The following is a 24,370-nucleotide window of genomic DNA, read 5'->3' as shown; positions in this document are numbered from 1 at the left end:
CAGGATACAGCGGGGCAGAAGAGGCATGCCCCCTGCATCCTCAGACGGAACCTGACCCTGGCTCCCACCCCCAGCACTACTGCGCGTCCCCCGAATGCCTGCAGGCAAATTACTCAAGCCTCCCTAAACCTCAACTTCGTCATGGCAAGATGGGGATGACATGGCCCCTGTGGCCCGGTCACCAACACTAGCCCTGGAAGGGTTCTCTACCCGCCTGAATGCGCCCCTCGAGAGACAAAGCCCGCGACCCCACGGCAAGAACACAGGATGTGAGGGACGGGGTGGAAGCAGACACGGCCGTCAGGGGGCAGTGACTGTGGGGGGAGAAGCGGCAGAACATGTTCACACCTACACCTGCCCCCGCCCACCCCCCCCGCCCCCGTCTCAGACTAACTCCCATCTCCTCTGCTCCGTTCCGACGCCACCAAATTTTAAACCAACGAGGACACTTCGGCGTTCAAAAGGAGCTTCTATCAGGCACCTGGGAAGACACGGCACGACCCTTGAGAGGAAGTACCGGCGGCTCAGTCCTCTCAGGGAGACCGCTGGCGTGCAGGGACGAGAACAGAGCGCCCGAGAACCAGTGGTACCCGCCAAGCACAGGGCTCGCGGCTGGAGGAGGAGGTGGGGAGGCGGTGCTGGCAGGGGAGAGCGCGCCTCATCACACCCAGACCATCTGCTTGCTCAAAGGCGGTAACGGGAATACTCACTTCTCCAGAGACTCTGCAGGCGACAAACAGGTGCCACCCAAAAAGGGCGGCAAGAGAGACTGCTGTGCGGGGCACCTTCTCTCTAAGAAGCATCTTCTTTCTGAACTGCTTTCTTCCTTAGAACTGTTCCCTTACTTTGTCAGGCTTAAATGATTTCAAACGGAGAGAAAATGACAGCCTGAAAATGCAGCACAGACTCTACAAATCTAGGAATTCTGGTTCCTGTTACATGAGTCCTCCGTGGGCAGACACTCCTAACTGATGCCTGGGTTTGAGGCCCCACCACGCCGGAAAGAGACGCCGTGCCCACGTGGCAGCCAGCCTCAGACAGACCCTGCAGCGCACCCTCCCCTCCCCTCCCCTGCCCTGCCCGTCTCCTCTGCACTCTCATTGCCCAGGACAGCTCTGCCATCCCCTCCCGATGTCCCAACGTGTTAGGAGAAACAGCCTTCCACGGAGGATCCACCCTGCGTGAAGCCTTTCCACCTGGATACAGAGCGTGGCTCCCACCCAGCCCCCGCCATCTTCCCCTCTCCACACCGTCATGAGCCTCTGCACTACCTGGGGCTGCCAGATTCAGCAACTAAAAATACAGGATGCCCAGTTAAACCTGAATTTCAGGTACACAACAAATAAGTTTTTAGTACATCCCAAATAGTGCATGGAAGATATTTATACTAAAAATTATTTGTTGCTTATTTGAAATTCAAAATTTAACTGGCATCCTGTATTTTATCGGGCAATCCTGTACCATACAATTCTTTATTCTGTTTTAGGTCCTATCAGTTAATATTTGGGTGGTGATCTCCAAAAGGTTAAGGATCTCACCCAATTTGTCCTTAGTTCAAAGATGTAAATTTTGAATACTCAGCTTGAGTATTCAGTAACTCATAATTAAGATGACCTTAAGATGGCCCTAAGTTGTAGGGTCATCTGACTACTAACTACTTGGTATAAAATTATTTAAAGTGTATTTCTTATCTCAAACTTCTCTTTAAAAATCAATACACGAAAACATTTGAAAAATACTTTTGGGATATCTTTTTGGCAACTTAAGTCTGTTACTTAGAATAATATTTATATTTGCGTGTTTCTCGCTGCAACAGCCAACAACTTTAGTACAGATACAAAATTTTTTAAATTCTAAAGCTACTCTGTCACTGACGTTCACGATGAACAGGGGAAGATGTAATCGCCTTAGTGAACTGAAAGGTAACTGCAAAATTTGCAATATTTCCCTTTACGAATACACAGCAGTCCAAAGAACTTCACAGAATGTCTGCAATTTTAACAGCTGCCTTGAATGCAAGTTCTTCTGCCAAAGTCCCCGTCCCCCTAGCTGCCTCCTGTGCGTAACCAAGTAGACAACGCCTTGACCACGCAGATGATGCCTCGACCACGTGAGGGATGCGATGGCCCAAGACCATCTCACCTAAAAACACCCTGCCTGACCCTTCCCTTCACCAGCAGCCCTCGGAGGCCCAGCCAACGCAAACAGGCCGTTCTGGTTATACGAGCACACAGGGAAAAACTCTCGGCCCCATCAGGCAAGCCCCTGCTTCTGAGACTGAGGAAGAAGAGAAGCTAGGAATGGGGAGGCGGGAAGAGGGCCCCTCCTTCGACCCCACCCCTCGCTGCCCCTCAGCCCGGCGGCTGGGCCACAGCCTGCCCGGCCCTCTTACCAGTGTGCGTGAGCATGTGCCTCTGCAGGGAGCTGGCCCAGGGGAAGACCCGGGGGCAGTGGGGGCAGTTGATCTTCTGCAGGCAGCTGGCATAGGAGTTGCGCTTTGCCCTCAGCAGCTTGTCCTCCGGGGGGCTGCCCTGCTCCTCATCGCTGGGCCCGCTGTGGTCCGCGGCCACCTCGTCCTGAGCGTCGTCCTCCGCGCTCTGCAGGAACGGACTGAACTTGTTGGTGTCCGTCGTCGCCAGCATCTTCTCGATGCTGGCGAACTCCCCGCTGGAGTCCAGGTCCGCCCCGCCGCTGGTGCGCAGCCGGCTCCTCGTCCCCTTTTTCCGGCCCCTCTTCTTTGACAAGCCAGCTGGTCCCGGCTCCGTGGGCGAGGCTGCCTCTGGGCTGGTGGCAGCAGGGGGGGAGTCACTGGATCCCTTCCCGCCGGCGACTTCGGTGGTGGCTTTGGAGACGGCGCCCCCTACAACGTCCGCAGCTGCAGCGTCACTGCCGGTGCTCGCGGGCCCCGGGTCGGCCACCTTGGTTTTCAGCAAGGTGGGGGCTGAGGACACGGATGAGATGATCTGGGCAATGGAGGCCAGCGGGGGCAGCTCTTCTGTCACGGGGGGCTTTGGCAAAAGCAGGGGGGGCTTGGGGCGCAGCGGCCGCAGCAAGGCTGGGCTGCTTATGAGGGTGGAGTTGCCCAAGAGCGGGGAGCTGTTGACCAGGGCTGAGGAGTAGATGGGCACAGCGAGTTGCACGGAGCCCTGCAGGGGCGGAGCCGGGGCTTCCAGAGTGCTGGCGGCAGAGGCCGCCGCTACAGGGGCCACGGGCTTTTCCAGGACCCCGCTGGGGCCCAAGGTCACCGGCAGGGCGGGGCAGGCTGGTGGACAGGGAGAGGCCTGCTCACTGCTCGCGGGTTCCTGCTCAGGCTTCTTGGCTTCCCCGGGAGCGGCCGCGTCCTCGTCTCCTCTCCTGAGGTTCTTGGGGATGGACAGATCGATGGGCTCCATGGAGCAGTCGTACGGGGCCGAGGCGGAAGGGCTCAGGAAGGAGGCCGAGTTCTCCTGCTTCACTTGGACCAGGGCCAGGCCCTTCTGGGAGAAGTCCAGGGGCTCGTTGAAGTCCCCTGCGAAGTTGCTGGCGGGCTCCACTTTGACCGCGACGTGCGGGGGCAGCGGCTGGGCGGGGGCCCCGTGACGAAAGCCGTTCTGGGGCTCCAGGAAGGCGGCCAGGGGCTTGCGCTCCCCCAGGGCCGCGCCGCCCTCCTCCACCCTGCCCGGGGCCTCGGCGGGCGCGTCGGCGGGGCCCAGGCCGTCGGCCGCCAGGACGTAGCTCTCGATGTCACGCTCGGGCACGTGCAGGTGCTGTTTGAGGACGTGGTGGATGCAGTTGCGCTTGGCCGAGAAGGCGGCGCTGCACTCCTTGCACTCGAAGGGCTTGCGGGCCTTGGGGCAGCCGCCCAGGCCGCGGCCGCAGTGCGTGCGCATGTGGATGCGGAGGGCGCGGTAGTGCTTGAGGTCCTCGCCGCACAGCCGGCACACCGTGTCTGGCGAGCAGAAGGCGTCCACCATCTCGGCCGCGCTGCTGGTCACGTACTCGATGTTCTTCTCGATGTCCTTGCGTGTGGCCTTGAGGTGCTTCTTGCGTAGGTGCCGCTCGCAGTTGGCCTTGACCGTGAAGGGGTAATGGCAGATCTTGCAGATGTAGGGCCGCTCGCCGCTGTGTGTGCGCAGGTGGCGGATGAGCGCGGCCTTGTCGGCGGCGATGTAGTCGCAGATGTTGCACTGATAGGGCGAGATGCCCAGGTGGGAGCGCACGTGCGCGCGCAGCACCCCCGAGAAGGCGAACACCTGGTTGCAGAAGCGGCAGGGGTAGAGCACCTTGCGCATGGCCGGCGCCTTCTTGCCGCTGGGGGCCGTCATGATGGCCTTGAGGTCCCCCTCCGTGATCTCCTGCTTGATCTTGGCCTCCACGCTCAGGGGCAGGAGGGCCTCGATGATGCTGTCCTGCTCCAGCTGCGCCTTCATCTCCGCCTGGCCCGGCAGCTGGAGGCGCGGCTGCTGCAGGAAGCGCTGTGCGGCTGTGTTTGGCTGCGCCCCCGACTGGGACTGCAGCAGGTGGGTGTCGGAGGCCGCCTCCACGGAGCCCTTGAGGAGCTTCAGCGGCGGCGGGGGCAGGCTAGGGCTGATGCAGCCCGGGGAGGCCTGCTGCGCGTTGACGAGGGGCGGAGGCGTGGAGGTGGCCACCACCGTCCGCGGTGTGACCAGGGGCTTTGGCTTCAGAGGGGGCATGTGTTTGAAAATGGCCTGTAGAGGGGCAGCGGGGGCCTTGGACAGAGGCGGAAGACTGATCTGAGGGGGGGCCGAGGCTGCCATCTTCAGGATCTGCTGGATGTCCGCCAGCTCGATGGCCGACTCCCCAGAGATGGGCTTGACCACAATACTGCTGTCAGGCTGGATGATGAAGCCCTTCTGGAAGGGCTGCAGGGATAGCTGCTTCATGCTCTCCTTGGTGGCCGGGAGGACGGTGAGAGACCCGCCCAGGGAAGCAGCTTCGAAAGGAGACAGACTCAGCAAGCTGGTGCAGCCAGGGTCCTGAGGTAGCTGACACTTGAGTGCCTGGAGCTGTATTGCTCGGTTGTCATCCGGCAGTGGCTCCTCGGCCGGTGCAGGCCTGGCGTCTTCGATGTGCTGCAGGCCCAGCATGGCCAGGAAGACCTTCTGGTCGGGGGCGTCGCCAGGCAGGGCCCTGGCCTGCAGCTGTTCCCGTCCCTGGTCGGCAGTGACATGGGTCTGCTTGTGCAGGGTGAGCGAGGAGAGCATGGGGAAGGCCTTGTCACACGTGTCGCAGACGAAGCGGTGCTGCTCACTGATGCACCTGCGCAGGTTCGTTTCACACCAGGCCTGCATGGAAGCCGGGCGGGCGAAAGCAGGGGAACAGAGAGGAGCATTTAGAAATGATCGCCAAGCTGCACAGCTGCCCCGGCATCCGGCCCTTCTCCACGGCACGTAGGGTGCCCACCTTCCCCTGCTCGCTAACTCCCGGACTGAGTAAGGAAACCAACTAAGCATCTTACGAATCCTATCTGCTTGATGAATGACGCCAATCCCCAGGATGTCTCGGCAGAGCAGCACTGAAGCACGGTTAGGTAATAACACCACAGAGGTAGGATTAATTCTCTCTTTAAAAATGGGGGCCTTGCAAGCCTAACTGATGGCAACTACCACCATCAGTGAAGAACTGGCTTCCTCTGTGACTGCGGGGGAGGAGGCTGCCTGGGAAGGGGCACCATGGGGGAGGGGGCTACATGAGCGTACACACGTGGGTACGTACACACATGGACATATGCATATGCGTGTGCACACATGGACGTATGCACATGGTCATGTACACGTGGAATAAGTCACTGAGTCTGGGGCTACTGTGATGGAAGGATTTCACTGTTGATACCTTCTACCTCAATTTTTTTTTAATTGGAAAAAAATGGGTTCCAAGGTAGTTTTAGCAGGTGTTTTATAAGCAGAACACAAATACAGCTCAGGCTAACACTGACCCAAAATATTTGAATAGAAGCTACAACACTAAAAATATTTAGCTGTGGTATCGATATTAAAGAAATATTAAAAAAATACAAATTCAATTCACCTAGGGCTGTGTGGGGTAGTGAACAATTCACAACTTTAAACCCAAATGCCCCCCAAATGGGCAAAGTACCGATGAGCTACACTCATATGCCAGTTAGCATGAAATCCAGCATGCAAAATAGAAGGCCGCCAGCCCTCGTCAACTCAACAACTCAATGAAACGGGAAGGGCCAAGCTGAATTTCAAGAGAAAGGTACTACTAAACAGAAAAAAACCAAATGACAGCATTTTAAGGAAAGGAAGCCTCAGGTGAGGAAATTCAGTCCAGCTGTGTGGACCATGGAGGTGGCTGCCAGTCATGGGCCAATCGGAATACCTGAGAAATGCGAGGAAACTTCCTACAGGAGAAGTCGGTGAAGCCTAAGTCGTGGAAGCCGGCAGGGATGGAGGGGTTGTGCTGGATGAAGGGCCTTCCCACTGCGTCCCTGGGAAGCTGCTTGTGGACCAGCGCGTTGTGGCGCAGCAGTCCTCGGTGTGTGCGGAAGGTGACGCAGCAAATGTCACATCTGCGGGAAGAAGACACAGGACGTAAGGAGGCGGCCACGCCGGGGCGTCCACCTGTCCGCTAGCCGTATTGTGTTTTCTGTTGCTTCATTTCAAGGGAGCAAAACAAAAAGGATGTGACATCAAGAAGCCAGCCACCTCATGGTGAGCAACAAAAGACTCTCCCTTTCAAAAAAAATTTATGTCCTACCAGCCTCTGGATACCCAGTCTTTGCAGACGGCACAAGTGTGAACAGAGCAGAGAGGTGGGAACCTGAGGCCACTTGCTCTTACCTGCGTTACACGATGTGGAGGGAACACTTCCCTCCCCCAGCTCCACGGATTCTGATGATCAAAAACGTTTAGAAGCCAAAAAGCACAAATTTCCACGGCAGCTGGAGCAGTCACGTCAGCATCCCTGATATGTGACTGGGATACACGGATAATCAGAGCCTCCAACTGAACGGGGAGCACGTGACGGCGATTATGTATTCAGTTCTGCTACTACTACCACCTGTCTCAGAAATAACCATAGCTCCCGAACGCTGAGCCCACGCTAAGTGCGAGGGCACCCCACAGGGGTAGCGCACGACCCGGCAGGTGGGTGGGCATTCTCATCTTCATCTTCCAGAGGAAAACACCGAGGCTCGAAAATGTTCAGCAACATGGTGGAGGTCACACAGCCAGGACGAAGCAAAGACAAAATGTGAGCCCTGTTCATACTCCCACCCTCACCTACCATGAAGCCATCTCCCTATCCTAGAAAGACTCTTACAGATGCGGTCCACGGAAAGATGAAAGACTATCTATCACGCTTCACTTCAGAGATGACTGCATACACCTGACCCGTCCTGGGCCACATGGACGTGTACCCAACACCACTTCCTAACGGTGGCTCCGTTTTCTCCATGTTTCACACCAGTGCCGCCTTCTAGGTCTTCACTGAGAGCCATCTTAAAAAACCAACAATCATTAGGACATCACCCGCATCCTTCAGACCTGCACTGAATACAGCGGCCATGAAAGCCCTATTTAAATGAATTAACACGTCCTCAGTCACAGGAGCCCAGCCGCGTCAGGCAGTGCAGGCCTGGCTCACTCCCAGGATCGCAGGAAATCCCACTGGACAGCGCCTCTTTCCAACTACTTACGCATACAAACACATCTGCCCCTCACAAAAGCTCTACGGCAGGTCTTATCCCTGTCTCACAGAGGAGGAATGTGGGGCACAGAGGGGTACAGCGACCTGATTGAGCTTACACTGTGCACACCTTAATGGAAACTTTTTTTGCTTTGAAATTCTTCTCTGGAAATCAAAGAGATAACGGCATCACCCATGAAGCAGCTGGGCTTCACGTGTAGCGCCGAAAGACCAGTGCCAAGTATGTGCAGCTCCGCTCCCAGTGCCGGGCCGTGGCTGGCACAGCGGCGCGCTCCTGTGTCCCCACCTCCTCGACACCCCCCTCCCCATGCTGACGCGCCCGCATCTCGCCACCGAGATTCCTGTCATCATTCAATTAAATTTAACATGCTGGGTTCCCACGAGCCACTCAAAACACAAGCCCCTTTTGAGGGACTTCTGGTTAAGCTCACCGACTGTGATAAAGGCTCTGGGCAGGGATGGCCGCAGAGAACCCAGACGCCTATAGGTATGGAAAGTTCTCACGCCGTGGGCCGGCACAGCGCAGCTTCCGTCTCTCCCCGGCCCTGCTTCCCGCAATCCCTTGCACTGTTCAGATTTTCTCTCCCTGCACCTCTTCCTCCTCCCCTCTGTCCTGTCTGGGCCATAAGCAGGTGAAGTTCGGGGAACTGTCTGGAAGCTGGTCTGTGCCTTCCCTGAAAGGTGAGACTAAGAGGAGGTTAAGAAAGAAAGGACAAGTGCAAAGGCAGCAGGGAGCTGCCACCCAGTGGGCCCTCAGGCATCTTCCACCTGACGTCCACGATGACTCACTCTTCCCGAGTTAACAATTAGCACTGACGACATATATTTTGTGTAGAATATTTGCAAAGTGTTTATAATTAATTTTTACCAGCGCTGGGACATTGCAACAAATACGTAAGCTCAATTCATCCTAGCAACCCAGCCAGTGTGTGATCATCCCATCACAATGGAAGCGGAGGCCTGGTTCTCGCTCGCCCTCAGAAGACAGCAGGGCTCACTCCGCCTGGCAGAGAAAGGGTCGTTCATCAAAGTTGGGTAAAGGGGTGGGGTGGGGGGGGGCCCTCATTAAAAAAAAAAATCACGCACATTTAATATTTTACTCAACCTAAAACATATTCAGTTGATCCTCATTATTTGCGGATTCTGTGTGTGTGAATTTGCCTACTTGCCAAAATTTATTTGTAAACCCAAGTCAATACTCGCGGTGTGTTCTTGGACAGGCAACGCAACAGAGAACAGAGTGGGAAGAATCTGAGTTGCCTGACGCACACGTTCCCTGCTGGGGTTGGACAAGGAGACGCTCTGCCCTCTCGTTTCAGCTCCTACTGTAAACAAGTGTCCTTTTCGCTGTCTCTTTAGTGCTGCCACATTTCTAGCGTTTTAGTGCTTCTTCTTGATGAGTCTGCTATTTAAAATGGTCCCCAAGGGCTTCCCTGGTGGCGCAGTGGTTAAGAATCTGCTTGCCAATGCAGGCGACACGGGTTCGAGCCCTGGGTCGGGAAGATCCCACATGCCGCGGAGCAGCTAAGCCCGTGCGCCACAACTACTGAGCCTGCGCTCTAGAGCCCAGGAGCCACAACTACTGAGCCCGCGTGCCTAGAGCCCGTGCTCCACAACAAGAGAAGCCACCGCAGTGAGAAGCCTGTGCGCACCGCAACGAAGCGTAGCCCCCGCTCCCCGCCACTAGAGAAAAGCCCGCGCAGCAACGAAGACCCAACGCAGCCAAAAATAAATAAATAAAATAAATAAATTTTAAAAATAAAATAAAATGGTCCCCAAGCGTAATGCTGAAGTGCCGCCCAGTGTCGCCAAGAGCAAGAAGGCTGTGACGTGCTTTGTGGAGAAAATACGCGTGTTAGATGAGCTCCGTTCAGGCGTGAGCTGGAGTGCTGTCGGCTGTGAGTTCGGTGTTGATGAGTCAACAGTATATACTACATAGAGTGTCTTTAAACAGAAACACACTTAATACAACAAGGTTATGTATCAATTAGTTGATGAAAATGTGACCAGAGGCTTGCAGGAAACTAACCCTGTGTTTCCTCCAGGAACAATGGTTCAGCGCCCACTAACTCTCTGTCTGTGGGGACTTCACGGAACGTACCTACTGTGTAACAAGACTCCACTGCACGTTCATCTCGCCCATCTTTTATGGGGGCCAAGGACTTAGGTTTGAGTCTAGTTTCACTGAGTGAAGATCCATGTCGTCATCACTGTGTGAGTCACACTCATAACACAGCATCTTTGATTTCTGGTTTTAGATGCTTTCAGGTAGAGCAAGAACTTAGATTTTTGCAAACCAAACTAAAGCAGCATCCTAGGTTCGTAGGATTGTTTCTCTCAACTGTTCACAGCTGTCTTGCCCACCCGAAATTTGACAGCAAAACAAACAAACAACAGCAACAACAAAAACCTGTCCAATCTGGATTATGTGCAAGTATGCCCAACTTAGTTTTCAGACTATTCTTTAAAAAAAAAAACAACAATATTTCGCTGGCTTACAGAAAATTTAATTGAATTACAGCAAATAATTACAAGTATTACTGACATAAACAGGTTGGGGAGAAATAATACTGACCCTCGGCAGCCTGCATGTCAACTGCAGAAGGTGAGCAGGTGGGCCTGAGCAGGGGGCTGCACGCTTCTTGAGCTTTTAACCTTGAGCTTCTAACTTTAGAGTTAAAACGTTTTTGAGCATTTATCCCGTATCTGCTTGCTGTTGGAGAAATGTGTGTGTGTTATGTATCTTTATGCATTTATATGCATACATATATAATGTACCAGGTACATTATAAAATATAAAAATAGACAATTTTAAAGGATGAGTGAAGAAAAGTCCTATTATTTTGCCTTTGTGCCCCAGAGATCTTTCTGAACACCCCCCTCTTTTGAGACTACGGCATCAGTGCAGAGTCTACTGGCCATGAGTATTCCACGTGAGGGCATCACCCGTGGGTTGTACAAGGGAATGGAGGGTGTCTCGGAAGGTGGCGATAAGGATTACTGCCCTTCTACCGTAGCCGTGAATTTTCAGTAACGCTGAGTTTGCACCATTTATCTAGACATATCCATCTCCTCCTTCATTCTCTTATTCACCTTCAAACCCTTCCCATTTCTGGTATCTGGTACCGAGTTTGCGCTCCATACACACGTGGCAGAATTACCTAGCACCAACCACAGGCTGTGTCCTCCGAGGAAGGCAGGTGTGGAGCAGTGGGGGGATGGGCGCAGGGACCAGGGAGTCCCAGCTGGGAATGGGGAGTCAGAGTGTGTGACCTTGGACAACTTGTTTCATCTGTATTTCAGCTGCCTGCTGTGTAAAATTTCCCAAACGTGCCTGAGATAAGAATCCCCTCGTGACCTTGTTAAAAACCAGATTCCTGGGGCCACTGCCGATGGACCGGCATCAGAGTAACTGGAGGAGGAACCCAGGAATCTGTATATGTGCAAGCACACCAGGCGCCTCTTACATCAGACAAGTGTGGAAAATAAATTAGTGAGAATTAAGCAAGAGCATCTCGAATTTATGAACAACTTAAGCTACAAGCCTGGGAGCGCTCATTCCCTTCCTGCTATGAGTCTCCGTTTTCTTTCTCATCTGTATGTGGGGATCTTTAGAGTTACTGTGAATAACAGGTAACCAAATGCTCGGAGAACTGCAAGGTGCTAGACCAAATTTAACCATTATTTTATAGCGCTAGGTACAAAAAAAAAATCAGGAATAACCCATTTCCTGGCAATTACAGCAAACACAAAAACGCAGAAAAAATGGAATTTTAATTTCCAAAGGATGTATTCTCTCCTTTCGCTCTCGAGAACTTCACAGAACAGCAGAACTTCTCCACTGCTGCTGTTTAATCTGGAGACTCACTGGGGGAAACGTGTGTTCTTTCTAGTCCTGCCTCTGCCCTGCACCCCCTGCTTCCTCATCACCCCCGTTCCCTTCTGGAGCCACAGCCTGCACGCAAATGCACTCAAGAGCCTCCTAATGCCGTGAAACGAGCCCTCCATCCACCACATCACACCTCTGTTTCCACAGGATTTCAATCAAGGTGCTCCTATTTCACTTCTGAAAGGATGCAGACTATCTTACAAACAAACTTCTTGAAAAGTGGCAGAGAAAATAAAAATCTGCCTTGAAATCAGAAGCACATCAAGAGGCTGGTTAAAAAGAAGGAAAGAACCCTCGTGGGAAAAAACACTGCCCCCCATCTCACACTTGGACCTCTATCTGCGGACAGACTTTAAATGAAACCATTATGGAAAACCGTCACCCCGAGACGTTTAGATTGCCTTTGTCAGGCAGAGACACTCGGTTCCTCCTGAGGCCCAGTGGAGGTCACTGCAAATCTGCAGGTGATGCTGCTGGCTGCTGAGCTGGCTGCAGGCACTGATCTGGGGCTATCTGCTAACCTCGCTTCGGTCTGTCCCCTTCATTAGGCCACAGCCACTGATCGGGTGGTCCCCCCCACTCTTCCCCTCGACCCCGGTTTGGGGGATCTTTCAACCCTGCCAGGAACTCGTGAACAGCACACTGTAAAATATTTAGATGGAGTGGAACTGTACGTAGAGTCACAGCAGAGCGACTGGAGGATGATGTCATTTTGCAAGTGATCTGACGACGTGCCAGAGGGAAATTTTACAGATCCGAGAGGCTGCTTTCGGATTTTCTGGCAACGGAGATGGCCTTAAGTTGCAAACTGAGGGTAACTTTTCCAAATGGAGACTAACTTTCGCTGTCAGTAAGATAAATGCATTTAATGGGGGAAAGTGTATCTAGCTGTAGGGTTTAAAGAAGCTAATAACATTCCACCCACTCTTCTAAGAACAAAACTTTTTTTCTTTTTAAATCACATACTCAAATAGATTACCGTAAAGAAAACAAAAATTCATCATTTGAAAAAACTCTAAAGGACAATTTAAGTAAAGGTGAGCTTACTTACGAAACACAGGGACGAATGCCAATATGGACATCCTGCCTGCTCTTGGCTTACGGAAGGATGATCACCTATACGTGAGCCCCAAATCGTCTGCTCACAGAAACAGTGTTTCTGTACCCAAGGCAGTTCACCAGAGCCCACTTCACCCAGAAAACACCTGAATCCCAGCACGTGTTAGCAAATGCTTCTCTGAGAAAGGAAGCACGTTCAGTTCAGAGTGCTGGGAGAGCGTCCTGCTCCCCCAACTGCAGGGTTCCACCTCCCTCAGGGCGGCTCTACTCCCGGGGCAGGGGCTCCAGCACTTCAGTTTACTCGGGGTGGGTGGTAAGGGAAGAGCTGAGGCTTGGGGCCGTGCAGGGTTGGAACTTCTGGAAGCAGAGGGGAAAAGCAGCTGTCTGCAGCTTATCTGCTCTGCCTGCTGTGGCAGCACCTGCGGTGTCACTGAGGGGGTTTGGGGAGGTGTGAAGCAGAGACAGGAGGGGCTGGGCTGGGGGTCCCAGGGGAGGGAAATGCCCCCCAGCAGCAGGCAGGGGAGTGAGCCAAGTTTCCACTGTGGCCCCCGGTACACAAAGGAACAGATGGCAGGACTGGGGGCTGCCAGCGCTGGGGCTGGAGGGAGGCACTGTGATCCCAGAGCACCTCCACCACGCGCTTGATCTGCAGCCTGTCCTGTCCCTTCTCCTTCGGAAATCAAACAAACTCACACAGTCTCTCAGCACACGGGCTCTGGCCTCGACGTCGGCCTCGCCGAGAAGAGTACACTGTGAACGTGGTCAGAGAAGGCTGACTTCCGTGAGAGTGGCAAACTGCACTGATCTGGAAGCTACCCTGCCAGCCACAGCTCAGGCCAGGGATGGGCCAGGCAGCTCCGGGAGGTCCAGGAAGTACTCTCCTTTGTTAGCTGGGGCTTTGTCCTTTCAGTTCTCAGAGGGCTTCAATGCAAATGAATGATGTTCTTGTTCATGCCCAGATCCAGGACTAGTCTCAAAAAAACAAACGTCAGGATCTTAAAGTCACTGAATCGAGGACTGACACGTACCACGGCACACCCAATGGGGGCAGGGCACCACGGAAGCTGTTCTTTACAACACATGCCCTTCCTTCTTACTTATTTTTTAGAAGAAAACTGCAGAATTCTGGGCTGGGGTAGGAATGTGCTATGATACACGTGCTGTAACTGCGTGGGCACTGTGCAGGAAGTAGGGGTACAGGAAGAAGCTGTCAACAGAGCAGCTCACAGTAGGGCTGACAGTGACTTAGCAGGACTAACTCTCACAATTAAAGGCATCAGCCATGAAACAAGGAACGTGTAACCACTAACCAGAGTGGGTTTCCCAACTAACCTTCCTGAAGGATCTACAATGGAGAGGAGCTCGCACACACACACAGAAGATTGAGTCAAACCAAGGTAAATGTGGAGGCAAAATCACCAGCAAAAGCATCTACAGAAATGGAAAACAAGGCCACCAAAAAGCTTTAAAGAAATTTTTTTTAAGCCTTGTGGCTAAGCAATTCTGGGACTAACTCCTCCCAGGGTTTGCTACAGTAATACTGTATCCTCTGGTGACCCCTTACTTCCACATTGTTCTATCATGTCTCCCAGTTAAGGGACAGACAGATGACCCCCACTGCCACAAGAAAGGGTTAAAAAATTTTTTTTCACTATGCTAAACATATTTTTGAAAGACTGCTTTGGCAAATTTCAAACATCAGGAAACACATTTCTTTAGAATCTCAGGTTTCCCCAACAATCTAAGGGAAATGGTGTGCGGTTCTATAATTCAAAGGTATCAGGACCTTCCCAGCTTCCAGTCGTCTGGGTTTCTGTACAGCCGGATCACAACACTTGGGAGGCAGGACTCACACCAAATGTAAACAGCCGTTCAGTCAACCAATCTTTACAAAAGCAAAATCAGATACAAGTGGCTATTTACAACGAGAAAGACTAAAGGCCAAACTGCTTTCATGTTCTCTGTCACGGAAATGGTACCTGGAGAAGCCCCGGCATTTGCTTCCTTCTCTATTTTACTGGAATGGGATTCCCAGAGAGTGACATGAACCCATAACTGTAAGTGTCGCAAGGGTTAAAATATTAAAAACAACACATGTTCTAAATAATAGTATCAGAAGTAAATGTTCATTGATTGTTTGTTACAGTCTGGGGACTGTGGATGCTCCCTTCATCCTCACACGGGCCCTAAGTCCATTTTCCAGACGGGGAGACTGAGCCCAAGGTCACGGAGATGCCAGGCCCCGGTCAGGCTGCAGCCGGCTCCCTCACCACCCCCCTGCTGCAGCTGCTGCGCTGTGTGTTCAGAGGATGGTTACTGCAGGTGTCCCAGCTCCTTCTACAACCCACGTCGCGTCCTTAACGCCTGGGCCCCGGACAGCGGCTCGACTGGGAGTCTTCCCGACACTCCCCGAGCGGCAGCAGGCCCGGCCCTGTCGTCAGAACCCGTGAAATACCTTGCTGAGAAAGCGGCAGTCACCCTGGCTGCTTCCTTGAGATACTGAATTTCTTGCTCATTACAGTGTTTTAATCGAGGGACTGACATTCCTTTTTAAAGGGATTCCATGCTTCATTTTCTCTGCTCTGTCTACGGAGGCAAGAGGGGCGAGTACAAACAGCTTCTCGGCAGAGCCCCGCCCGGTTCAGACACTCCTCTCCCCTGGTGCCCACCCTCCCTGCCCTCCCCCGCTTCCCAGCCGCAGAGCTGACAGCCAACAGCTGCACTAATCTCTCCCAGTTGCTGGGAGCAACAGTGACGGCCTGTGAGAGGGCCCTGGCCAGGGGCAGCCTGCCCTCCCCACGCCCAGGAATCCGCCGGGCTGCACACTGCGTCCTGACGCCCTGCTAGGTCTGTTCGACCCGAAGCAACGCAGCGGGAAGCCGGGCAGGTCCAGGGACTGCTCAACGGGCGGCTGGGGTGAGCCCAGAAGCCGGCGGGACGGCAGTCCCCACTCCGCACGGCTGAGAGGCCCCTGGGCAGGGTGGGGAGGGGCCGCCCGGACAGAGGCCTCCAGCTTCCGGCCAGTCAGGGGGCGGATCTTCTCCTCCCTCAGCCCCCAGCAACGTTTTAAATCTGCCCTCCACCTGGCTGAGCCTCAGACCCCTGGGGCTCTTATACGAGATGCTGAAGAGTATTTTGTTATACCCTCTCCCTATTTTTAGGATGACATTTAACAAGTGTGGGACCAGCGCCATGTCAGTCAGTCTTAGGGTCTCCCTGCAGGTGACGGGAGTGTGTAGAGGGGGGACGGGGTGCAGGGCAGGCAGTCGAACGTTCCTTGGAACACTTGAGAATCCAGAAGAAGAAGGTCCTGGTGACTCTCCCCACCTCTGGCAGCCCGCCCTCCATGCCTGTGGGCACCTGCCCACCCCTCCGTGCCGCCGCGTGCCCGCAGAGCCCACTCGGGTCCCCACCTTCCAACCCCCCATGTAGATTTAAGGGCATCACCATAACATTTTCCTCACAGATGACCAGGATCGGTAACTAGACTGGACTGAGGAGGGCCTGCCCCGGGCAAGCGCCCCAGCATCCAGTGTACAATGCCGTGGGAAGCTTTCCGCCAACCTGTCCGGCTCCCTGGCTCCCTCTGCTTGGACAACAGGCTGCTGGCCTGTCTGGCCCTGAACTGACCCACTTCACTCTGCTATAATCGCTCTTACTCTTTGCTGACAGCCCTCGAGGGGCCCTGTCTCCACTGTCACCGCTTTTTTCTTAAGTCTGGTCAAGGGCCTGGCACACAACAAGCACTCATTCATTTGCCGGATACATTTTAGCTGAACTAATTTAAAAATTATTTATTACCCGATCTCCTTTAATCAAGAAGCCACATAAGATTATACAATAACTTTTGCCAAATTTCGCCCCCAGCTGCAGCCACAGTGCCACCGTGACTACCCAGAGGTCCCCCCACCCCGGCCCAGCCCAGCCCCCATTAGCCAGAGACTAGTCATTCAGACACAAAATGGGGAGGGGGGCGGGGTCTGAGACAAAGCCCTCCCAGCTACAGGTGGGCTTGTCCTAGGCTCGCACCTATACATGGGCTGCTGGGGGCTTGGAATGTGCCTCTTCCAATTGAAATGGGCTGCGATCATGCCCCACACACCAGATGGCAAAGACTGTATGAGAATGAGAATGTAAATCACATCACTGACGATTTCTGTACTGACATTATATTTTGGATGTATTAGTATACCAGCAAAGCATGATCAATTTCAGCAAAGCATGACCAATTTCGCCATTTCTTCTTCCTGTTTTAGAATGTGGCTACTAGAAAACTTAAGGTGGCCCTTGTGGCTCTCCTCCTGTTCGCACTGGTGGGTGCTGACCTGGACTTCCCTCCCAGCTAACTTTACTCAGGGCAGCGGACGGCCTGTTACTCTGTTCTATTCTTATAACCAGGCACGATATTCAACACCCAGACACCCTCACACAGGGATGTCCTCTCTGCACCCACCTGCTCAGTGAACACTCTACTCTGTCACCTCCAGTCCCAAGTGCCAGCTCCCACAAAGCCTCTGCTTCTCCTGTCTGGGGGGCTGTACAGAAGGGCCAAGTCGCCGCGGGTCTGGTCACGCCAGGGCAAAAACAAACCCGACACTCGGAGCCAGAACCACTACAGTGGTTTGTGTCTTCCTTTTGCTCTACGCTTACACTTCGTTAACTTGAAACACAAGGCACTGCAGGAGAATGGCCTCGGCGTTTACATGAGTTTGGATTTCCAGTGCTTTTTATTAAGGAACAACGGGCACCTTGCCAGCTTTGGGGGTGGGCGGTAAGGGCAGGAGAGGGAGAGAAAGAAGCCAACAGCTGTTTCGAGTTATAAACTTTCTGTCTAATCTGGTAGCATCCCACTGTGGTTCTGCTGCCTCTGGGGTTTGCAAATGGAGCTGGTGCCTATTTTAGCTCTGGGTTAACGAGCAGTCTCTCCCACCAGCTACTGTCACGGTTCGCTGCCTGGCTGGGCCCTGCCGGCTCATGCCCGTCCCCATGGCATCCTCTGATAGCAGGCCATTACGTGGAGGGCAGAGCAGAGGGGAGAGAAGGGAAATTAACTACGTTCTGTAATTAACTCCTTTGGTTCCCAGACACAAGACCCACCCACACAGCAACAGCCGCCAGACAGGGGATGGCATGCTTGCCCCCACCATGGATGCAAGGCAACCTCTTCTCACGCCACTGCCGGGAGGGGCCGAGCCCCCCACCAGGCTCAGAACTCCTCCAGTCCGCCCTCCCCAAACAAAGGATGCTATCACCCAGTGGGCAGGGAGGACCTGAGGCTTAACTTCACAGCCTTGGCGTCACGGCAAGTGAATTACGCACCAAGTCGTGTGAAACAGCGAACCAGGGTCCACGGCGCTTCCCGTCTCCGTGTGCTCCAAGCAGCCAGCGCAGCCTGTCCCCAGATTAGGTGCCGGTCCAGAAGGCCCCACTCCAGGCGCACCCACGCCCCGGTGCCGGCCAGCACTAAAGAAGGGGACGCCCGATCTGCCTCTATCATCGCTATACGCTGTGCTGTGCAGGCTCCAGCCGCCCAGAAATCTCTCTTGAGAGTCATTTTCCCTGTCGGACAGAATCACCTAGAAGAGGGTAGATGGGTAGCTCCTAAGATGGTATCTGGTCACAGAATACAACACAAAGTGAAAGAAAACCTCGGGAGGAACCCAGAGAGGAGCAGTGTGTGGCCTGAGGCACCCTGCAGCGCCGGGTCCGAAGCACTGACGGGCGGCGGAGGGTCGGGGGTCGCAGCTGCTATTCCTGCCTCTGCCCACGACTCACCACGTGAGGTTTGTCTGGTAACTTCACCTCCACTTGCTCAGGTCCTGCACCTAGAGAACTATTCCAATAGTTACCACCCACCACCAGCCCGCATCCTGGGATGCTGTGGACGTTAATGAAACCATGAAGTCAAGTTCCTGAATCTCTCAGAACGACAGGGCCTACAAAAGGAAGAGCCAAGTGCTTTTTCTTGGTAGACAGAAGAACAACTGCTAAGAGGCAGGTTTCAGAGTCACAGAATTTCAGGCCTGAAAGGGAACACAAGGACGATCTGGTCCAGCTCTCCTTCAAGGCTCAGATGCAGCTGGCCCAGGCCCCATGCGGGCAGAGGCGGGACAGGGACCCAGGGGCCTGGCCACCAGTCCGTGCCTGCCCGTCACATCCAGGAGTCTCCCAAGACGGGGCAGTCACCTGAAGACGTGTTCTAGCACTTCCACTGCTCAGAGTTTAATCTCTCCATAAATTCTTTTTTCTCTCTAATGGAAAAATGTCACGCTAACGTGATTAAGGATAATGATTATTTGACACGACTTTATGTTACTGGACAATTAGGCTTTTCCCCCAACACAAACATGTTTAGCTGCCTCAGACCTTTTCACTCCTAAGTCACAACCAAACATGTGCCCCCAGGAAGGAAATGTGGTCCATGTATTGGTGAGTCAGACAAACAGATGTCCAGATTTCTACACTCCCAAGCTGTCTTCTGAAACCCAAAGCTGCAACCACGTACGCACTGGCCTCTGCTCTGGGAACCTTCAGCTGTGCCTCTCAGGACGTGCTACTTTCAAGTCTCACAATACCAGAGGCTCCCCTACAGCGCCTCAAAAATGATACAGTAGCAGTTTCAGAGAGGAAGAGGGTACCTGCTCAGCAGGAACAAAGGGCTTTCTGCCTGATAAAAACGTAGGGAAGAAGGTGGGGGAGGCAAGCCGAGCTCCCCCGACCCCCGCCCCAAATTCTGCCGGAGGTCCGCCTGGGACCACTGAGAATCAGAGAAGCTATGTGGAGCCTGGACCAGCGGAACCATCACCTTTGCTGTTACTGCGACGGGCTTCATTCAGGTCCCGTGTCCTGCACGACAGAACTCTGTCTTGCCCCCAAATGCTTTCCTAGGTTTCTGTGCTACCAGCCCATTCCAGACACCCACGAGCACCTGATCTGCCCTCCCCGTCCTTATCACACACACGGGCGCAGCTAACGACCATTTGGGCTGCAACACCTTGCGTGAAGAAAATGTGCCTGCTGCCCAAAGCCCGGTGCTAGGAGGCTACCCGTGGGCGGGGGCTCATGGGGATCGCCCGGGGGCCCCGCCAGGAGCGCAGGAAGCGCCGTGACCCCGGTGAATCCTCCCGGGGCTGCAGCCACCTGCTCTGACCCCTCTCAGCCCCACTTCCACCCCCGCAAGCACTCTGATCGGCCTCACTAATGGCCTCACAGCCCAGGCTGGAGTCACAGGAGGTAGGTTGCATCACACATCGCAAGGAGGAGCCCCCAGAGCACAGGCCTGCCCCAGCCTCTCTCCTACCTTAGCGGGTTATCTGAGTGGGTCTCCATGTGGGTCTCCAGCCCGTACTTGCACACGAACTCCTTGAAACACAGTGGGCAGTGAAACACTTCATCAGCTTTCTTCTCCATGTCACCCGACTGCCTGTCCTCTACCATCTTAGGGGAAAGAAAAAACATTAGGTCACAAGGGAGGGCTCCCACGTGGTTTGTTTCAGAGAAGCTGACACTAAATCCAGAATCTGAAAGGAAAAGGATGCCTCCCTCCTAGGCATTAAGGATGCTACTGACCAACGCTTCATGTAACAAAACCTCACCGAACAGCAGCACCCACCCACCCACCCTCAACCCACTCATCCATTCAACAGATATTCACGGAGCACCTAGGACCTGCCAGGCACTGGGAATACACGAGCGAGGACAAAAGAGTCCCTAATACTCAGGAACCTTCCATTCTAGCTGGAGAAACAAAAGCCTGGGAACAATGAAACAAGCCCCTCAAATCATCAGTGGGCTCAGCGGGGGGCTCTTCCGTCCACAAAGGAAGAGCAACCAGGCACTCTTTTCTCCAGAGACCTTATGAAACAGTGCAGGGAAACAGAGATTAGAAGCTTGGGACGGGTGTCCACCAAGCCCCCAGACTGCGAAAATAAAGGCTGGAGGGATTTCTGCCAAGAGTCCCTGGGGCAGGCACATCTGTGCTGGGGGCAGAGAGGACCTTTTTAGCAGGCGCTGGGTCTTCCTTCTCTGACTCTGTATCGTGACTCAGTTTCCTTTTGGAGGACAGCCGCCTGCGCTTCAGTGGGGACGGAGGGGCTGCAGCCGTAGCGCTGCTGGGGTCCTTCTCATGAATCTTCATATGTCTGGAAAGAACACACACACAGACAATGTGATTTAGCAAAAACTGAGTTGGTTTATTTAAAATGTTTCATATTTTCTATTTGGGCACTGGTAGTTAAATTTTCCTTAGTTAAGAGATACGGGGTATAATTTATACAGTGACTTCTTTTTAAAAACCTTATAATCTCCTTGAACCCCTCGTGAAGCTCTCACAACGAAGTGCTATCCAAAAACGTGGCTCAGTGCCTTGCTGTCTGTTGGAAGATATTCATGAACTTCACTGGCACTAATGAGATAAAAACAAACTATTTGATGATCTGTTCTACTTATTCAGGCAAGCTGTACTATTTTAGGGCACATAATTCTATAGACAAAAGAAGTCCCAGGTACCACTAGTTCATAAACCAAGAAACCACTCTGTGGTCCCAGAACCACCCCCCCGTCTACCAGTAGAATGTGTTCTCTCTCTTCTGCCTCTGGAAGCATGTTGGGGGTCAAATTTGAGAAGTGCTGGCCGAGCACATGTCTGAAGTGCCTGAGACCTGAAAGCCTGCCCATGCTCTCCAAGGTCTTACATGGATTTGCAGATCATGAGAGTAGCTGGCACAATGGGATAAGTTACGTGTTGCAACTCTGACATCTATAGGACTAGGAATACACATACAAGAAAGTATTATATTAGTATGCATATGTCTGTTCCAAAAAGAGAGTTTTATGGGTGACCTGACTTAAGTGACCTTACATTATCAAGTTCTAAAACAAACATTCTAGGTACCAGGTCCCAAGAGCTATAGGGAAAGACAGAATGGCATTACAAAAAGAAAGTCTCAATTTCCTTGCTTTGTGACATTAAAGGTTTACTTTTCCTAATGACAATCATCATCGGCATCATCATCTCTGACCGGGGTTAAACTGTGCCAGATGTGGGAATGTAGCCACAGCTTTTTATAAATAACCCTCTGATGGGATTATCTTACTGGAGACGTTCTCAGGAATGGGAAAAGACAGCAAGTTTTCATAAACAATCCTGTCAGACTTCTACAAAGACGTTCTGCTCAGCTCAAGCTCACATTTTGCTGCACCTTCGGTACAGGAGACAGGCTGGGGATAAAAGGGCTGAGAAGCTCATGAACCACAAGCAGCAACAATTCAGGCTCTCAGGCCAATGACTCAATGAGACGGCTAGGCAACACCCTTCCCACACACCACCTCTGCCCCCAGACACCCGTGAGTCCTCCTTCTATGCGTGTGTGGAGGTAAGAGCTAGGATTTCCCTGGTTCTGGCCCTACAGACATACTCTAGAAGGTGGAGGGGGTCCCCACGTCAGCCCCTGACCACACTAGCCTCTGCCCGAAGAGCACCAGCCCAGTCATCCACCAGTAGGCGAGATGTGGCCTAACCTCTGAGAAATGGCATTCAAGGAAGGAGGCTCAGGCCAGCCCTCTGTTCTCTTAGGGGGAATCAGTGTGGTGAGTCAGAAAGATCTAGTGGGAGAAAATGGAAAAGAATCACAGACAACCATCACGCCCACATCCACATAATTCCTTGCTTAGATTATTAGGGGAGGATGCTTTATTATTAGTTCTTGGTCACCTAAAGCCTTGAGAAAGTTAATGGAGACAAACAGCCTTGTTCTACGTACCCCCTCTATTTCAAGGCGATTGGGAGTTAAGGAGACCATCACTTAATATCAGTGTTTGGAGAAAAAAAGAAAGGCTGGTAAGTTTCTTTCGACATTTATTGTATGGCACATTCCAATTTTAGAAATGTAAAAAAAGTTTTTAGGCATCTAAGAATTGAGGAAGTATGATAATACTATGGGATGTAAATTAGTACCAAACCCATCCTTTCAAGAAATCACTCAAAATGAATTTTAAAAACGAATATCCTTTTCTACAGCCAAGACGCTACTTGTGCAGATAAACATGAGGCTACGATAACCCACGAGGATACTGGAAATCGGAGACTGACAACTGTAAGCAGTCCACTAGTGCATTTCAAGCCATCAGCACATCTTTCCTGTCAATATGACACTAACAGTCACAAGACTGATGCTTTATTTTCTAGCTCCTGGGATTTATGACAGAAGCTGTTTTCACAGAGCAGAGAAGAGGGGGGACTGAGCGAGCACGCAGTGAGGATCTGCTGGGAACTTCACCCAGATTATGATTTCCATTTTGCAGATGAGGCCGTTGAGGTGTGGAGAGGCTGACATGCCAGGGCCTCACAGCTAGGATGGACCCAGGTGTGCCAACTCCAAGGTCTGTGCTTTTCCCCCAAATTGCCTTTAAAGGCCGAGCCTTTGCATCTCTGTTCTAGATCACGGATCACGGGCTGGACACTCAAGGTTATTCCCTGAACCCTGGACACTTCTTCTCTGAGTGCCTGTGGCCCACAGTCTTGCAGTTCGTACCAAACTCTAATCTACATTCAACAGGAGATTGAAGGGCCCACAGGTCAGGCCTGGATGCTCCCACCTCCAGTCCCGTGTCACCGCTAACAGCAGGGGGATGAGACCAGGTCAAGGCCGTCTCTGGGGCTTGGTGGCAAGCATGAGGCTTCTGAACATACCAGCCACTCCGGCTCCCCCACTGAGCCCAGCTGGAGCCTCAGTTCAAAGCTCAAGCAATGCTCCATTCTAGGGTTAAATCGTGCTTTTTGGCCAAGACACAGGGGGTTCCCAGTCTGTCCTTCCACCTATGGGATGGCCAACTTCTGGAGGCTTGTTTAAGAACTTGATTCAGTCAATAATTGAGCTGCCAGGCGCTGGGATCTCCGGGCATTTCTGAATTTGGATGTGATCTGCAGTTAAAGACACTCCCTACCCTGACCCCTTCTCGTCTTCCCTCCAATAGCAGGAGCGGCCACAGGAGTGTCAGTTTCCTCCCCGATGCTCACAGGAAGCGTGGCGAGTCACCAAGATGAGCCACTAATGGCCTCTTCCTTGCAGAGTGTGGCCAAAAACAGAGAGGAGGGTGGGCAGGGAGGAGACAATCCAATTTCTCTTCTTTAGAAGACCTGGGTCTGTTTTTCTTTCAGGTTTTATTTCAAGGGCTAATTCACCTAATTTCCATGTACCCTAAGAATCAACAAATTACAAAGAGCCTCAGGACTGGAAGGGAGGTGAGATGCTATCCCACCACCCACGCAGCACAGAACGTCCCTCAGCAGCGTGCACTGGAAACAACGTCATTCAGTTTGGATTGAATGCTTCCAGCAACGAGGACATCTCCATTTTCAACAAGGCCAGTTGTTAAAACCATCTTCCCCATGTCGAGTCAAAACTTCCATCCTTCCTTTAAACGTCTGTCTGTCCTCAGGGGCGACACAGAGTCAGTCCACCTTCTCTTCTGCAGGGCAGCCCTTCAGATAGTTCAAGGTGAGGTCTGCGTCTCTCCGAAGTTTCTCTTCCCCAAACTGAACAACTCTGGCTCCTTCAGCCAGCGCCCTCCAGCTCTGCGCTCCAGTCTGCTGGTCGCTACTCATCTTGGAATACTCTCCAGTTTGCGAATATCCTTCATGAAATGTTGGATCAGAAGTGAGCATCAATTTGGATGTGGTCTGAGTGCAGGGCACACAGAGGGCTGAGACGACCACGTCCTGAGGTTGTGTAAACGGAGCTGGGGTTCCCG

At 52.8% G+C, this 24,370-nt stretch overlaps 1 protein-coding gene across 7 annotated transcripts in view; it reads right to left on the bottom strand.

The window, feature by feature from the left end:
- Positions 1 to 24,370, bottom strand: part of RREB1 (ras responsive element binding protein 1) — a 169,231-nt gene that overhangs the window by 12,323 nt on the left and 132,538 nt on the right. For all 7 annotated transcript variants that reach the window (XM_061195692.1, XM_061195689.1, XM_061195688.1 and 4 more), the window contains 4 exons: positions 20,616 to 20,760; positions 19,920 to 20,056; positions 6,343 to 6,532; positions 2,393 to 5,285 (listed from right to left, as the gene is read on the bottom strand). In XM_061195692.1, coding sequence (XP_061051675.1) covers positions 2,393 to 5,285; positions 6,343 to 6,532; positions 19,920 to 20,056; positions 20,616 to 20,760 — 3,365 coding nt within the window. The remainder of the gene's footprint in view (positions 1 to 2,392; positions 5,286 to 6,342; positions 6,533 to 19,919; positions 20,057 to 20,615; positions 20,761 to 24,370) is intronic.

Source organism: Eubalaena glacialis, chromosome 7, assembly GCF_028564815.1.
Source record: "Eubalaena glacialis isolate mEubGla1 chromosome 7, mEubGla1.1.hap2.+ XY, whole genome shotgun sequence".
Lineage (NCBI taxonomy): Eukaryota > Metazoa > Chordata > Mammalia > Artiodactyla > Balaenidae > Eubalaena > Eubalaena glacialis.
The sequence above is the reverse complement of the archived record's forward strand: the minus strand, read 5'-3'. Positions and strand labels throughout refer to the sequence as shown.